Genomic DNA, 16,906 nt, shown 5'->3' with positions numbered 1-16,906 from the left:
TGATTCTTGTAGAGTTCAAGGGAAGGACATGACCATTTCGACTGCCTGTTCAGCACAGGCACTTGGTAGTGGTGGCCTCATTTCATGCTGACATTGGCTGCTGAGGTGGAGGTGGTATTCTCCCTGTGTTATAAAGGAGGAAGCAGATTATCCAAGGCCCCACAGCTAAGTGACACAACAGAGGTTGCACCCCAGATCGTCTCCCTTTCAAACTCACGTTCTTGCTTCTGCTTCAAGTTGCTCCCTACGTGGTCTCCATCTTGTGGCCCAAACTTATCGCACATCTCAACCTCAAACAGATCTGATGGTGTGGTCCTCACTTGCAAATGGCTTGGTCTAGTCCATTGGTGTGACCTACACTATGGTAGTGAGAATGATCACAGGCTCCCCGGACTGGCTTCTGAAATCCCAAACCCAGTCTGAAGCCCCGGGCATCCCATACAATCTTTTCTAGATATTCAGAAACCTAGAAATGTGCTTTTCAAACCCCTCTCCCCCAAGTGGTAAAGACAAAGAAAGAAACAGATAGCAGGGCTCTGTTTTGTTCTTTTATCTGCTAAATTTACAGAAAGTTTAGAGAGAAGAGAAAATTCTGCTGAGTGAGGACTCTGTCCCTGAGTTGGCCTTTTGCTGCCCAAGTCTTATCTTTTCCAAGAATGTGAAACATCTTATCTTTGTGCCTTTTCGTTTCTATGTAACAGTAGCAATTCAGTTCGCCTAAAATATTACCAGTGCATTTCCAACCAGCTTTTTGTTTGTGTGTGTATATGGAAGGGTCTGTGTATATAAATACTTCTCCAAATATTCCTTTCCATAGTATTGTTCTAGAATGTCCTGCTTTCTTAATTTCTACTAGATACTGAATCATTTTATATGTCTAAAAGGAATATTGACTCAAATTCTCTAGTTCCCTCGCCCAGGAGAGAGGGAGGAACAGAAAGCTGTGAAAGTGGTGTTCAAATGCAGACTGCTTTCCTTTTTCCCTCACAAGCGGTGCTTTTCAAAGCGTTTGGCGTCCCTGCTGTGTGGATGTGTCACTGCGAGATGACAACAGGATTTGCTGGGAATGTGGGCCACTATTGTATCCGCCTTACGTAACCACGTGGAGTGATGGCAATGGGTGAGCAGCCTGGGATGTAGGCAGTAGCCTGGCTGAGTACCCTCCAGAGACCATGAAGACTGCTCAGGTCCTGCAGAGGATGTGGATCCAGGCTGTTAAAAAGTTGAGGAGATGGAAAGGCCGTGTGAGTCCCTCTGCAAACTCCCCCCCTTTTCTTTCCCAAGCTTTCTTTGTGGGAAGTTGGCGGGGGGTGGGGGGGTTGGGGGGGAAGCAGAAGCCTTCTCACAGTGACTCCTTTCTCTTCCGTTCTTGTGCTGTTGGCAGCTTTCAGTATCAAACCGTCAGATGCAGATTCTAGTCAGTGTGGGTTTTTGAAATACTCATCTTATTTTTAGCAGACTTGCATGAAACTGATAGCCTCTTATGGGATTTATGAATCAAAGGCTGCTGTATTCCATGTGTTGGCAATCTGCACCCACAGTTTTGCTTGCTGCGTGTAGCTTTAATATACTGCCTTGTATAAGTCGTTTGTGTTTGGGATTTCTTGTTTTGGGGTAAAACTTTTTGCTTCCTTGTACTGTAGGAAACCTATATTCCTTTTCTTATATGTAGGTTTCTAAATTATAGGAAAAAATTTTTTCTCATGTTCCTTTTTTCTCTTTTAGTTTGAACACGTGTAATACTGTCACACACAGGAGCGTTCACTTTTATGACTTGGGATTTTTTCCAAGCATGTCCCTTCTGGGCAGATTCCAATTCATCTTTAGTTTTAGCTGTGGCCTCCATCCCTGGGAAGCAGCAGTTTGTGGACAAAAAGCCTAAAAGTTGCCTTTTGGGGGAGTCAGGACAGTGAAGACTTTTGGTATCTGCCTTCTGCTTGGTTTTTATCATACTTCTGTATTCTTATGTAAACTATAGGATTTAACCAGTTCGGCCAGGATTTTTCAAGGGAAAGAAACTTATAACAGCTAGAGGATATTTTTTAAAAGATCAGATAACTATTTGTCTTCGTCCCTTTCTCGTCATTCTTCATGTAAACACCTTATCGTTAACGCAAAGTTTTTTGTGTATGACAGAAAAACAGGCTCACTTTGAACTTCCTGTGTGGTCCAGGAATGACCCGTTATAGTATCGAGGGGGTTGTTGTCAACACTACTTCCATGAAAAGTGAAAGTGATGAGGAAGAGGGGGTGCAGGGCGGCTGCAGATCCTGCTGGTGCACGGAGTGTTGACTCTTGGGTGAGAAGGGGACCAGAGGGCTTCTGTGCGCTGCTGCTCCCCCAGAGCTGGCCTCCTTCCTTCTCCACCTCACCTGCCTATCAGGCACCTTTCCAATTTCAGCCGCCAGCCCTGCCTTGCCCTCCCTCCAGCTGAAATCATCGCACTTTCTTCCGCTCTTTCGCTTTGCAGACTCTGTACTGCGTTAAAAGGTGTTTGGTATAAGATCCTTGGCCGGGAATTGGGTACCCACTGATGTTCATTTATTCCACCCGCCCCCCCCCCCCCCATTTTTTAGCTTACGAAATGTTTGGTACATGTAACAGAATTCTGTATCTGAATCGTAAAGCATAATTATAAAATCCATATCCCTGAGTCCATCACACACCCCGGAGACCCTCACCAAGACGGACGCGAGTTCCTTCCCCACTCCTCTGCTTCATCCCCAGGCCGCTTCATCCTGAACCTTGTGTTTTTCGTTCCCTTGCTTTTTCTTTATAGTTTTACTACACACACACACACACACACACACACACACATACAATACATACAAATATCTCTAAACAAAAAAATGGTTTTTTAAAGTTTTTTTTGGTTTTGGGGGGTTTTTTGCTGAGGAAGATTCACCCTGAGCTAACACCTGTGCCAGTCATCCTCTGTTTTGTATGTGGGTTGCCACCACTGCATGGCTGCTGCCGAGTGGTGTGGGTCCGTGCCCAGGAACCGAACCTGAGTCACCAAAGCAGGGTGTGCTGAACTTAACCACCAGGTCTTGGGGCCGGCCCCAACGAAAAATTAGGTTTGTTGGCTTTTTTTCCTATTGTAGTCAAAAACGCATAATGTAAAATTTACCATCTCAGCCATTCTTCAGTGCCCAGTGCAGCAGTATACATTCACATTGCTGTGAAACCTTGGTTTGCTTTTTGAATCATATAAAAATGATATCACACTCTGCAAATTCTTCTAGGATGTTTTTCACCCAACATTTTGTTTTGAGTTGCGTCTGTGTTGTGGTATGTGTGGCTCTTGTTTGTTTTCATTGCAGTATTGCATTTTAATAGTATAATTCTATGTGTATCCTTGTGCACATATATTTGTGCATTTCTCCTGGGCCTCTGCCCTGAAGAGGACTCATCGCATAGTGGAATATGTGTACCTTTAACTCTGTTATATGTATGTTCTTCCTATGGCCCTGCATATAAAGCTCCCCAAATGCTTAGCAGCTACCCACAGCCATTCACCCAGAGAGAGTCTGAATATTGACAGCAGCTCTCTGATCTGTGCATAGCCCAGCACAGGTTGGGTGGGGCCAGAGCCCAGCAGCCCAGTTTGAAAGGCATGAGGTCAGCTCTCAGCTAAGCTGCTACAGGCTGGCAGCCTGTCCCAGGGGATGTACACAAGCTGATGTTCTGAGGCATGTGTGTGATTATGTGGGGTGCTCTGTGTTCTGAAAAAAGAACAGATAGAAGAGGCAGGGAAGATACTCAGTGATTGGCTTTTGGGGCACACCGTGATTGGTTTCTCCACGTGGGCTTTGGCTGTTTTATTTTTTAACTTTTTAAATTTTTTTTTTTTTTTTTTGAGGAAGATCAGCCCTGAGCTAACATCTGCTGCCAATCCCCCTCTTTTTGCTGAGGAAGGCTGGCCCTGAGCTAACATCCCTGCCCATCTTCCTCTACTTTATATGTGGGACACCTACCACAGCATGGCGTGCCAAGCGGTGCCATGTCCGCACCCGGGATGCAAACCGGCGAACCCTGGGCCGCCGAGAAGTGGAACGTGTGCACTTAACTGCTGCGCCACCTGGCCGGCCCCTTCTTTGGCTGTTTTATACAGCAGTGTACCCCAAGTGCCACATAGTGGTTGCTCAATAAATATTTTTGAATGAATGAAGGAAGGGTCTCAGTAAGGAAGGGTTTCCTCTGAGACTTGCAAAAAGTCACAGCACTGTGGGCTCAGCACGCAGGTGTCGTGTATTTTTAATGCTCAAAGGAGCTATTAAAATTTGTTTTCAGTCCAGTTTCCTCACCTTTAAAATGAAGATTTTATATTTATCACTTAGTTTAACAGAACACATATTCTTTTAATATTATGTTTAAGTCGGTAATGGTTTATGTCATAACCCATTAGCCCTGTGTAAGGTGAAGCCCCTTATGGTCTGATCAGTTTCATGTCAAGTTGGTCAGCAGCTGGCGAGCTCTGATTGATTAGGAATTTGGTTCAGTCCTATTGGCAGTAGGGGATTAATCCTGTCTCTGACAAATCTAATTTAAATTACCCCAGCAGGCAGCACTGGCATACTTAAAGACAGCAAAATCTCATTATGGAAGAACAGTCCGTTTCAAAGCCAGATTCTTTCTACTTGGACAACATTTTTAAAATGGAATTTTGTAGTAATTCATTTATTTGGCCAAATGATAAAATTTAAATCCAAAGCTTTCAAAAGGGAGTTTGCTGTTTTCTATTTTTAAAATAAAAATGTATTCCAAAATGTGCTCATAGAAAAATCTCTGCCGTACCACAGCTCCTGGGGAAATTTAACATTTTTTGGCGTTTATTCTTCCAGTCTTTTCCCTATATACCTATATAAATATATATAGTTATGAAAATAGGAATGAAAACAGTGATGGTTTGTATCTTGATTTTTTTTCTTCCCCAAATAGACATGTAAGTATAGATCTATAGATGTGCAACCAATCTCCAATTGTTGGGCATTTCATGATTATCTATTTAAAAAATTAAAAGTGGTTGTAAATAAATTTATACGTATGTCTTTGTGCAGTTGTGCAAATATTTCTGTGGAATAAATTTCTAGAACTGGAATTGCTTGACCAAGGAATATGCAGATTTTAGATTTTGATACATATTGGTCATTTGCCCCCTGGAAGGTTTGTATTCATTTATATTTCCATGGCTTCCACCAACAACGGACAGACCAGAAAATATAAAACTAACTCTCTTTCTCTCTCTGTTTAATTGGAAAAACAGTCATCATGATGAAGAAACTTTTTTTTTAGGTTATAAAGGTTTATAACATTGTGAAATTTCAGGTGTACATTTTTTTTAAAGATTTTATTTTTCCTTTTTCTCTCCAAAGCCCCCTGGTACATAGCTGTATATTTTTAGTTGTGGATCCTTCTAGTTTTGGCATGTGGCATGCCGCCTCAGCATGGCCTGATGAGCGGTGCCATGTCCACACCCAGGATTCGAACCAGTGAAACCCTGGGCTGCTAAGCCAAAGTGGAGCACGCGAACGTAACCACTCCGCAATGGGGCCGGCCGCTCTGGTGTATATTACTTATCAGTTTCTGTATAGACTGCATCTGGCTCACCACCAATAGTGTAATTTTTTTTTTTTTGGCGAGGAAGACTAGCCCTGAGCTAGCATCCATTGCCAATCTTCCTCTTTTTGCCTATGGAAGATTGTTGCTGAGCTAACATCTGTGCGAGTCTTCCTTCATTTGGTATGTGGGGTGCTGCCACAGCATGGCTTGATGAGCAGTGTGTAGGTCTGTGCCCAGGATCTGAACCTCCAAACCCTGGGCTGCTAAAGCAGAGCGTACGAATTTAACCGCTATGCCACCAGGCTGACCCTCTGTTTGCCTTCTTGGTTAAATTTATCCTTTGGAAATTCTATTATTGCTAGTGTATGGTAAAATCTGCCCCAATTTTTGTTTTTGTTTTTACTTAAACGTGTTTTCTGCCCGCTGAATCAACAGATGTTGTTTTAAAGCTATTATTCTACTGACTTCACTTCTGTAACTGCTGTTAAGAAGTTGGCTGCCGTTTTAACTGTTCTTTTGTAGGTAATCTCTTCTAATTGCTTTCAAGATCTTTGTATCTTTTTTTGCAGTGAGATTACCATGTATTTTAACGTGTTTCTTTAATTTACCCTGCTTGTGATGTACTGAAAAACCTGAAACATCTGCAGTTCTGGAAGAGCCTTTGAGGTATCGCATCTCTCCTCCCTCTCTTACCACCTCCTTCAGGAAATCAAAGACTCCTTGTAAGACTTCCTTACTCTTCACTTCTCTTTCCCACATTTTTCACTCTTTGTGCTGCATTCTGAGCATTTTCTTCACATCTGTCTTCCTATTCATTAATTATTTTCTCAACTGTGCGCAGTATGTGATTTAATCAATGGTTTACCTAATTTCAAATACATTTCTTCATTTCTAAAAATTTTATTTGCTTTTTTTTCGAGTTTGCTTGGTTATTTTTGATGTTCTCTTGTTCTTTCATTATGCATTGTTTCTCCTTTTAATTTCTTATAATAAACATGATACATATTGTACATACTTTTTTTTTGATCTGTGACTATTTCCCATGTTTCGTCTTTGATTCTCCTGTTTTTTTGTTTAACTCTCGCTTGTGGTGATTTGTTTTGTGTGTGTGTTTAAATTGTGAACTCCTGTCTCTCAGATGCTTACCTGGGTGATTCTTCGAAGCCTGTTTTTAGTCTATTCTGGAGAGAATTTGCATTTGCCTCTGTGTACCTGAGTGGCGCCCCCAACACAGAACTGTTTTGGGTGTGAGTGTTTTTGAGGGGTGTGGGCATATCCATAACATGAATTTCACTCCTGAACCTGTGTGGCACAGGTCTGTTGATAGGAATTCTCTAGGGAGGTATTTTTAGTTATTTCTGTTCTACCCAGAGCCAAGGCTGAGACAGGCGAGCGTCCTCCTGTCTCCATCTGCCTGGTGGTGTTTTTGCCCCTAATTCATCCTCTCGGATCCGATCTCCAGCCTGTTGGATCCTCCAGTTTCTCTCTCTTCCCAGGCTCCTGTGTAAATGCCTGCTTCAGCGCTCACTTCTCTCTCTGGCTTTGAGCTTTCTTGGCGTTTCCAGGCTTTAAGGATTTCTCCTCAAAGGCAGTTTGACTTTAATGCATTACTATTATTTTAAAAACGATATCCACTGTTTTCAGGTTTTTCTAGGCATCTGTTTTGGAATATTGTCAGAAACTGAAGCCCCAGTGGTCTTTTTATGAAGGCATTTTCGTCTTGCACACCCAGCAATATACTGGTGGAGAAGGGGAAACCCACAGATTACCCAGTTGGGGGCGCTGTTTGTGAGAAGACCCTGGATTCTTTTAGACATAAAATGCAGAAAACTTGCCTGGGAGATTGCCTTTGCTGGGGGATGGGGAGAGTGTTATAAAAAAAGAATGAAAAAATTTCTGTTTGAAACTATCTTGATTTCTATTGGAAGGATTTTGGAGTGCTGATAATAAATGGGCTCAACACTTAATGTTCCATTCTTTTTAGGGTGTATCTCTCACTGTGCATTTCGCCGATTTTCTGGTCCTGTCAGGACTGCCATTTCATCAAAGGAGAGTGTATCTGAAAATAGATAGCATAATGTTCCTAAAAAACAGCAATTCTTGTTGATGTGTTGAAAGCGTGAGCTGGACTTTACTGTGAGATATTTTGAATTATAATTTTTGCTTCTGGCATTGAAACGTTTGTGGTTTTAATCAGGTTCGTTTTGCTTCTTTTAAAACAGGCCCCAGGCATGGAAGAACTGATATGGGAGCAGTACACCGTGACCCTGCAGAAGGTGAGTGCTGCGCGTCTCCTACAAGCTGCAGTTGTGTTCCTCAGTTTCTAGATCACGGATCTTAGTTATTTTTGCCCAAACACTTTTTCCCCCCTTTGAAGCAGATAATGCTTCGTAGGTGATAGCTGGCAATAATTACCAAATTAACAAAGACCTGCATGCTACTATCTTTTTTGGTTAAGGTCACATAATATGGAAAATTATAGAGATTAGTAGTGCATTCACCTATCTCCAGAAAGAATAGGTTATGGAAAAAGAGAAAGGAGGGGAAGAATGGAAAGAACCCATACTGTTTAAGGACGTTTAGGTGGCTCCTACAAGTTTGGTCATTTTAGTTATAACATATATGTAGCTTGTAAGTCCTTCAGTCAGTTTTAAGTCCAAACTAAATTTTTTTTTATTAATTTTTTTTAAAGATTAGCACCTCAGCTAAGATCTGTTGCCAATCTTCCTCTTTTTTAAAAAATTTTTACTGAGTTTATGATAATTTACAACCTTGTGAAATTTCAGTTGTACATTGTTGTTTGTCAGTCATGTTGTAGGTGCACCACTTCACCCTTTGTGCCCACTCCCCACCCCACCTTTCCCCTGGTAGCCACTAATCTGTTCTCTTTGTCTACATGTTTAACTTCCACATGTGAGTGGAATCATACAGAGTTGTCTTTCTCTATCTGGCTTATGTCACTTAACATAAGTCCCTCAAGGTCCATCCATGTTGTTGTGAATGGGATGATTTTATCCTTTTTTATGTCTGAGTAGTATTCCATTGTATGTATATATATATATATATATATATATATATATACACCATATCTTCTTTATCCAGTCATCAGTTGATGGGCACTTAGGTTGCTTCCACGTCTTGGCTGTTGTAAATATTGTAAATAATGCTGCAATGAACATAGGGGTGCATGGGACTTTTGGAATTGCTGACTTCAAGTTCTTTGGATAGATACCCAGTAGTGGGATGGCTGGGTCATAGGATATTTCTATTTTTAATTTTTTGAGAAATCTCCATACTGTTTTCCATAGTGGCTGCACCAGTTTGCATTCCCACCAGCAGTGTATGAGGCTTCATTTTTCTCCACAACCTCTCCAACATTTGTTACTTTTTGTTTTGGTTATTTTTGCCATTCTAACGGGTGTAAGGTGATATCTTAGTGTAATTTTGATTTGCATTTCTCTGATGATCAGTGATGATGAACATCTTTTCACATGCCTATTGGCCATCTGTGTATCTTCTTTGGAGAAATGTCTGTTCATGTCCTCTCCCCATTTTTTGATCGGGTTGTTTGATTTTTTTGTTGTTGAGTTGTGTGAGTTCCTTATATATTATGGAGATTAACCCTTTGTCCTCTTTTTTGTTTTTCTTCTCCCCAAGGCTCCCCAGTACATAGTTGTATATTCTAGTTGTAGGTCCTAGTTTTGGCATGTGGGACGCCGCCTCAGCATGGCTTGATGAGTGGTGCCATGTCCGAGCCCAAGATCTGAACCAGTGAAACCCTGGGCAGCCGAAGAGGAGTGTGCAAACTTGAGTGGTTAAGTGTGCACACTTAACCACTCAGCCACGGGGCCAGCCCCAAACCAAATTTTGAAACATTGGTTTAGCAGTCAGGAGTGATGGGTTGTATTCCTTGTCCCCCTCCTGATTATATTAAGAGGTGTTGAGTTAATCTGATTTTAGTCACCTCCTCACCCCCCACGGGATTGAAAGTAGAAGTAATGCCAGATGGAAATATATTTTACTTTATTTTTAAAGTCATTTCACAGGTATTGCCTCTCTTGATTAAATGAGGTAACACAAAGAGCTTCCAGTACATGGAGTCTAACACATAATCGTTGCTTAATAGATCTTAGCTCCATTCCTTTTTGTTTTGACAACAAAGTTCAAGGTAAGCATGATAGGTATTAGCCCTACTCGAGACGAGCAAGTGGGAAGTCGGGACATGATTTGTGTGTGGCTGAGCTAGACTCGAACTGCACTCGGGGTCCTGAAGTCTGTTCCATCAAGGTGCCTTGGTCAGCGTCGCTGTGATTTTCCTGGGCCCCACAGGGGTCTTAGTCCTCCTCTGATTCCCTTCAGTCTCTGTCACTTCCTAGAGGGATTATAAGTTCCCCAAAGGGAGATTTTTCTTTCTACCCTTGGAACTGTGAACTTCAAACCCTGTCTTCAGTGAAAATTTGGTTCCTAGATAAATGTGTCTTAAGTTAAGCCGGATGGAAAAAAATAGATCAGTGCTCAGGTGCCAAAACCTCCTGAGCAGCAGTCACGGTTTCTTCAGTCCAGGGCTTCCAACCCCTTTAGGTCTCATTTTTCAACTCTAGCCGTCTTCTACTTGCTCCATCTTCTGCTTGCTGTCTCGTGCCCTTCCACCAGCATTTCACATACTCTTTGAGTTGTGGACCCCAAATCGGCAAAGGCGAGAGACATTTTAGGCCTGGTATGAAGGATGAAGCTGCCTCTGCGTAAAAGCAGGTAGCAGGTGATGGTGCTGCCAAATTCAAAGCCATGTGATTAGCAGATAACAGCTCAGCCTGTTGTCGTCGTTCGTCATCAGTTGGCATCGTGGGCCCCACGTGGGAACTTTTCTTTGGGGGGAAGGTTTTTTCTTTTATTCCCTGAGTAGATTTTTACAGAATCAAACCCTGATTTAGGGTTATAGTCACACATACCTGTTATCATCTGGGTGAAAACTGGGAGCTTAGCTCTTTTAAACACTGAAATGAATTAGGATTATGTGTTATCTGAGTTCCCTGTTACACATTTCTAGACCAATCATGGATGTAATTAATCTGTGTTTCCATCGTATATGCATGTAGAAAAGAGTTTAAGACTTTGCTCTCTCATAGGATCTCAAAACTGAGTTTATCTTCAGATTTTATTTTATCTTGAAAATCTGTTTACTTCTTTTTCACCCTACATTAAAATGAAACCACCGGCTCACCTAACTTAGAAGTTCAAGGTATACTTTAAAAACACGGTTTTAGCACGGACTCAGCTCAGGCCAGGACCGGAGAGCAGGGACGGTTGGTGATTAGAACAGCACAGCCCTATTTGGACAGATGTTCTTTCCCATCCCCAGCCAGCTTCTCATGGTAACTGCAGTCTGTGCTATCAATCTTTTCCAGCTTTCCCAAGGCTGTTTCTTTAGATAAGAAATTTCCCTTTATAAACCTGTCAGCTCACCATGATGATGCTTTATTTTGTTCTCATTTGTTTTCTGTAAACCCTCTGTTCCTGAGCTGTCTCTGGTTGTTGGTTTGACCTTTATTTTATCAGGTGCTTATAATAAATCCTGAAAGCCACTTATGGAAGGATTTTTTTTTTCTCTTAACTCTGATGAACAGGATTCCAAAAGAGGATTTGGAATTGCAGTGTCTGGAGGCAGAGACAACCCCCACTTTGAAAATGGAGAAACGTCCATCGTCATTTCTGACGTGCTGGCGGGTGGGCCCGCCGATGGGCTCCTTCAGTGAGTGTCCTTTCTCCGACCCCTAGCCCCTGGCAACCGCTCTGGCGGGCCCTAGACAGGGTGCTTTGGGTGGTGTGCACTTTTAAAATATTAAAAAAAGAGAACTTTTATATATATATAGAAAAGTCTTCAAATGGGAATTGAGACTATAACATACTATGTTTTAGCAATGCTAGACCTTTGGCAACAGCCAAATTTTGGAGGAAGGAGAGCAGTCATTTCCGTGGTAAGATAGTTATGATTATCACAATTATCATTCCTGGGTTTAGGGATCATTTCTGAACATGGAATATAAAAGTAGCATGGCCCCCCCATGCCTACCCATCAGTGTTTATGTATTTTTAAATTTATATTCATTAATTTAATGGGGATACTCTGACTTAATGATTATCTGATTTGTAAGAGGGATGTGGAAATTGAGAAAATTTACTACATGAGAGTACAAGTTTTCCAACTGCCAGCCTTCTGGTCTGAAGAGATAATGCCATTTGAAAAGATGCATGCCCGAGTCCCCTCAGGATAATTTCTCAGGGCACCATCTCAAGTTGGCCAGATAGCCCCAACATTTAGGTTCTCTCAGCATTTCAGGTCTCGATGGTCCTATCAAAGTAAGTAGTCTTTACTACAGGAACCCAAGTAGAATTTTTTTTAAAGATTTTGGGGGATAAGATAAAGTAAGAGTTAGGGTTCTGTGACCTGAAAATTTCTTGAAGAATCTGAGGCAAGCTCTTGACTTCTTCCCCTCCTAAACACAAGTGGATATAAACCTATTTTGGGGGATATTTTTAGAGTTCCTGAAGTCCAGCTGGCACCTTGAGTGTGGAGGGCCTGATGCAGAAGTTCCATTTGTGTGCAGTCCTCGAGAATGTCACGTGCCTCCTGGAAGCACCCCGTGGTTTGGGTCCTTCCCCCAGGTGGTTCCCAGTAGACCCTGTCAGAAGTGGGCTGAGCGGCCCCTGGGTTCCTCCCTCAGAGGAGCTCAGACCCAGTCAACTGATTAAGCCTCGGGAGTCATCAGACACTGAGCCCTTTAATAAGTATTTCGGGTCAGATTGCTGCTTCTGTTTGTTCTTAAATAAACGATTTACTGTGAAGAGATGGGAGTCTTTCGCATCCCGTTTTTATTTTTGTTTGCAGAGAAAATGACAGGGTGGTCATGGTCAACGGCACCCCCATGGAGGATGTGCTCCATTCGTTTGCGGTGCAGCAGTTGAGAAAAAGTGGGAAGATCGCTGCCATCGTAAGTTCCGGGTTCGGCTGCAGCGCGCCTCAATAGCGTTTTGTTTTTATGCCCAGAGGAAAATTACCACTTGCTTTTAAGCACTTGACAGAATTACGCAATCTAGAGGCCGCTACTTCTTGTATCCTCAGTACTTTGAAGGGTGATGTGAAGATGTATGTAAGGGATCTCTCCCTGCCTTTTCCTCGACCTTCTCCTAACTTCTTAAGACCAGTGATTCTTTTATCTGAGTGAGTTTGCCTTAAGACGGATTAGAGAATCAACTAGATTGTGAACAATAGTAAAATAGTATTAATTTAGAAAAAAATTTTCAGCTCAAAAGCTCATTTGTAAAAAGGCACAAACAAGATCTGTTACATCTTAATAGACTGGAGTTCCTTAGGAGACAGAGGCTGTCTATCGCATTCATTCATTATTCACTCACTCACTCATTCAGCAAACATTGGTTGAGGGTCAGCTATGAGCCAGATGCCGTCCGGCCCTGGAGCGGGTCTGTGCTGACTGGGGCAGGTGGACACACGAAGTGAGCGTTGGAAGACAGGGTATTTAAGGGTGCTGCTAGGGGGCTGCACCGGGGATATGGTGTTTAATTTTTTTTTCAACCTTATATTATGAAAATTTTCAAACAAAAAGAAAAAAGTTCACAGACTAGTAAAATAAACACATTTTTTACAGTGTTAATATTCTGCCATCTTTATTTGATCTTTCTTTGTCTGTATGTGTACAAACACTGTACGTATGTTTAGTGAACCATTTGGAGGGAAATTACAGACATGCCAGTTGAGTCTTACTCACTTCAGCATGCGTCTCCTAACTAAGGACACCCTTCTCCATAACTGTAATTTTCCTAAGAAAATTAGTAATAACTCTGTGGTATCATCTAATATCCAGTCCATATCCCAAGATGTCTTTGACTTTTTTCTTCCCCATCCAAGATCCAATCAAAGTTCACTCGTTGCATTTGGTCCTTATCTCTTCAGTCTTTTTTCAATCTAGAAGGGTCCCTCTTTCCCCTGCCTCGCCCTCTGCCTCCTTTTTTAATGACGTTGACTTTTGGAAGACTCCAGGCAGTCATAGACTAGAATAGAATGTCTCACTTGCTGGGTTTTCATTTTTATAACTTAGTGATTTAAAGTCCATTGGTGATTTTCACACTCTGAGTAGAAGCAGATTTTGGAGGCACTGTGCTCAGAGGTTTATACTCATTGTTGTCGTATTTTAGTCACAACCATGTGAGGTGTTTATGGTCCGTTTTCCAGATGAGGAACCGGAGGCGAAGTGAGTAGGCGGGGACATAGGGTTTTACTCGAAAGAGAACCAGGACTCTTGACCACTGCATTCTGTTTCATTGTGATTGTCCTGTGTCCCTGCTGTGTTCGTTTTGTTGACAGGTGGTCAAGAGGCCCCGGAGGGTCCAGCTGGCCCCGCCGCAGGGCAGCCGTCCGCTGGATGAGGATGACCGGGCTTTTGAAGTGATGGACGACTTTGATGGCAGAAGTGCCCACAGCGGATACAGTGAGAGGAGCCGGCCCAGCAGCCGCGGTGGGCGCAGCCGCAGCTTGGAGGACAGCCCGGAGAGGGGGCACCCCCACGAACGGGCCCGGAGCCGGGAGCGGGACCGGAGCCGCGGCCGGAGCCTGGAGCGCGGCTTGGACCACGACGACTATGGGCGAGCGCGAGAGCGCAGCCGCGGCCGGAGCCTGGAGCGGGGCCTGGACCATGATGACTACGAGCGAGCGCGAGAGCGCAGCCGCGGATGGGGCATTGATGAGGCCTACAAGCGGGCCTACAGCCCCGAGGTGGAGTACAGCCGCAGGGCCCAGCCCGATGCCCGCTACGAGGGGTCCCGGAGCCGCAGCCGCGAGCACCTGCGCTCCCGCAGCCCCAGCCCCGACCCCAGGGGGCGACCAGACCGGCTGGATGCGGACAGGCCCATCGGTGTCCTGCTGATGAAAAGCAAAGCAAATGAAGGTAGTCATGCTTGATGAAGAAAAGCACTGTTGTTATAATACTAACAGCTAACTCCTGCATGTCGCTGACTGTGTGCTGAGCACTGACCCGAGTGCTTTGCACTGTTAGCTCATTTCATCCTCACAACCACCTGGCGATGGAATTCCTCTTAGAGCTTCGCTTTATAGACAAGGAAAGCGAGGCACAGAGAAGTCCATTGACTTGCACGTAGTTGTGTGTCAGCGGCAGAGCCAGTCTGCAGAAATTTGACCTTAAGCTACTAGTCCAGTGGTTCTCAAAGCAGCTAAGTTATCACCTGGACCCTTGTTAGAAATGCAGATTCTCAGGCCCCAGCCCCACTGGTCAGACCCTGGGGTGGGCCCCCGGAGTCTGTGTTAACAAGCTCTCCTGGTGAGCCTGGTGCAGCTTAAATTGATCAAGGACAATACCGATTTTGACTTTTTGCTCTTTGCCAGGGCCTATGCTGAATGTTATCTTATTGAGTCCTCACCAGGGCCCTCTGTGGGAGGTGGGAGACTTCATTCTTGTCTCTCAGGTGGGAATACAGATGCAGAGAGGTTTTTGGTACAGCCGTGCAAGAGGGGGCATCTGGCCATCCTGTGTTACTTCTGGCAGTGTTTGCACATACTTAGTCACATCTGGAATTCACTAAAGCCCTGTGCAGCAGCTAGAGATCTAGTTGCACCTACAGTTTAGTGAGGATTCTGATACTCAGGGGAAGTGAGTTGCCTGTGTTTTGAAGCCAGTAAGTAAGTGTTGGAGCTAGAACTCAGGCTCTATCTCCTGGAAATAGATGATAGGAAATAAGTAGATGAATGAGCAGGGCTTTAGAGCCCCGTGTTGAGATGTTCCTTCCGTCCATTCTTGGCTTCCAACTTTTCAAGTTCCTTGTAACTTACCTTTTATCTCGTCATGTTTCCTAATTGTTCTACTTCTTAGAGGAAAAAAGATGAAGGGCATACCTGAGACTGCAAAGTGAAAAGCTTCGTGCTTTTTAGGTTTAGATTTTGCATTGTAAATGGCCTATCAGATGAGGGGCTTTGCTTTCTTTAGTTCTGGAGGAGCATAAAGAGTTGAGTTACAGAACTAGGTTCCTGTTGAAATACCCGAAGAATAATGTAAGGACATGAGTAATGGGATACCTGCAGTCCAGTTCCAGAAAGTGCAGGCCAGTGTTGAGATTGCACTGTCTCTGAGGAATGTGCATCTCAGGAGGTTTAAGGATTCTGTAGAATCTGTATAACCGTTTATCATGACATATTAATTCGTTAACCCCCAAGAGTTGCAGAGTAAAAACCCTCTGCTCCCAGATTAAAAGGCGGACTGTAGAGAAGTTTTGAGAAAGAAGATTTGAGAGATCCGATGCCCATTCTATAGGACTTGCCTCCCAGGTTGTTGAGTTACCCAAGACAGTGCTTTCCAAACTTTTCTTCTTCCTCCCCTTCTTCCTTTTCCTCCCTCTCCTCCTGCCGCAGAACGAACCACATCTTGCAAACAATCATGGATGCACTTACATATCAAAAACTTGAAAAATGTTGTGGAACGGTACTTACTCTGTGTAATGCAGTCTCAGAGGTTCTGTTACATTTAATTTAAAAATGCTGGCCGTAACTCACTAAATGGATTTCCAGACTAATGGGCTGTGACCTGTAATTTAAAAAGACATTGTCTGGTTCTAAGAGACTGTCCAAGTTATGCCTGGTCTAAGTAATACTGTCCTGGAAAAAAGGGGCTTACGTCCCTTTGCTGAGACAGCATGTTATTCTTCCCGGGCTATTTTTCTTCCTCAAACTTGGAATTTGTTTAAAAAAAAAAAAAGGTCACGCCAGCCTTGATGGCCTAGTAGTTGAAGTTCAGTGCTCTCACCACTTCGGGGGCCCGGGTTCGTTTCCCCGTCTTGGAACCCCACCACCTGTCAGTCAGTTGTCATGCTGTGGCGGCATCCCACGTACAAGAACTAGAAGGACTTCCAACTAGGATATACAACCATGCACTGGGGCTTTGGGGAGGGGAAAGGAAAGAAGAGGAAGATCGGCAACAGATGTTAGCTCAGGGCGAATCTTTCCCTGCAAAAAGAGAGTGCCACTTTTTAAAAGAGTTTCTGTCACCTTTTGCTGAGATTACACAGTAACTTAGCTGTCTCTGGCTAGAGTTGCATAAGAATTAATCTTTAAAGAAATATGGCAGTAGGTAAGACCTCCATTTGATAAGAAAAATATGATCCATTCGTATGACCAGCTATTGCGTTTCATGGGCACCAAATAGCCTTGCTGGTAAATCTTATAGAAGCTGGTCAGCTGATTTTTTCCCCCTTCATTTAAGAGATACCCATGCACACCACAGTAAATCTATTTGCAGCCTTACCAGTAAGAGTGCAGTTTTTG

The 16,906-nt window shown here is 43.4% G+C and overlaps 1 protein-coding gene across 27 annotated transcripts in view; it reads left to right on the top strand.

Moving 5' to 3' along the window:
- Positions 1-16,906, top strand: part of TJP2 (tight junction protein 2) — a 115,762-nt gene that overhangs the window by 72,849 nt on the left and 26,007 nt on the right. For 20 of the 27 annotated variants that reach the window (XM_023627247.2, XM_070248662.1, XM_070248657.1 and 17 more), the window contains 4 exons: positions 7,785-7,838; positions 11,187-11,311; positions 12,449-12,551; positions 13,943-14,522. In XM_023627247.2, the coding sequence (XP_023483015.1) occupies positions 7,794-7,838; positions 11,187-11,311; positions 12,449-12,551; positions 13,943-14,522 (853 nt within the window). In that variant the 5' untranslated portion in view covers positions 7,785-7,793. Of the gene's footprint in view, positions 1-730; positions 1,245-6,131; positions 6,285-7,784; positions 7,839-11,186; positions 11,312-12,448; positions 12,552-13,942; positions 14,523-16,906 lie in introns of those variants that run through there. The other 7 variants (XM_070248663.1, XM_023627250.2, XM_023627243.2 and 4 more) reach the window with 3 other exon arrangements.

Source organism: Equus caballus, chromosome 23 (assembly GCF_041296265.1).
Source record: "Equus caballus isolate H_3958 breed thoroughbred chromosome 23, TB-T2T, whole genome shotgun sequence".
NCBI classification, from domain to species: domain Eukaryota; kingdom Metazoa; phylum Chordata; class Mammalia; order Perissodactyla; family Equidae; genus Equus; species Equus caballus.
Note: the sequence above shows the minus strand (reverse complement) of the source record. Positions and strands in the feature narration are given on the sequence as shown.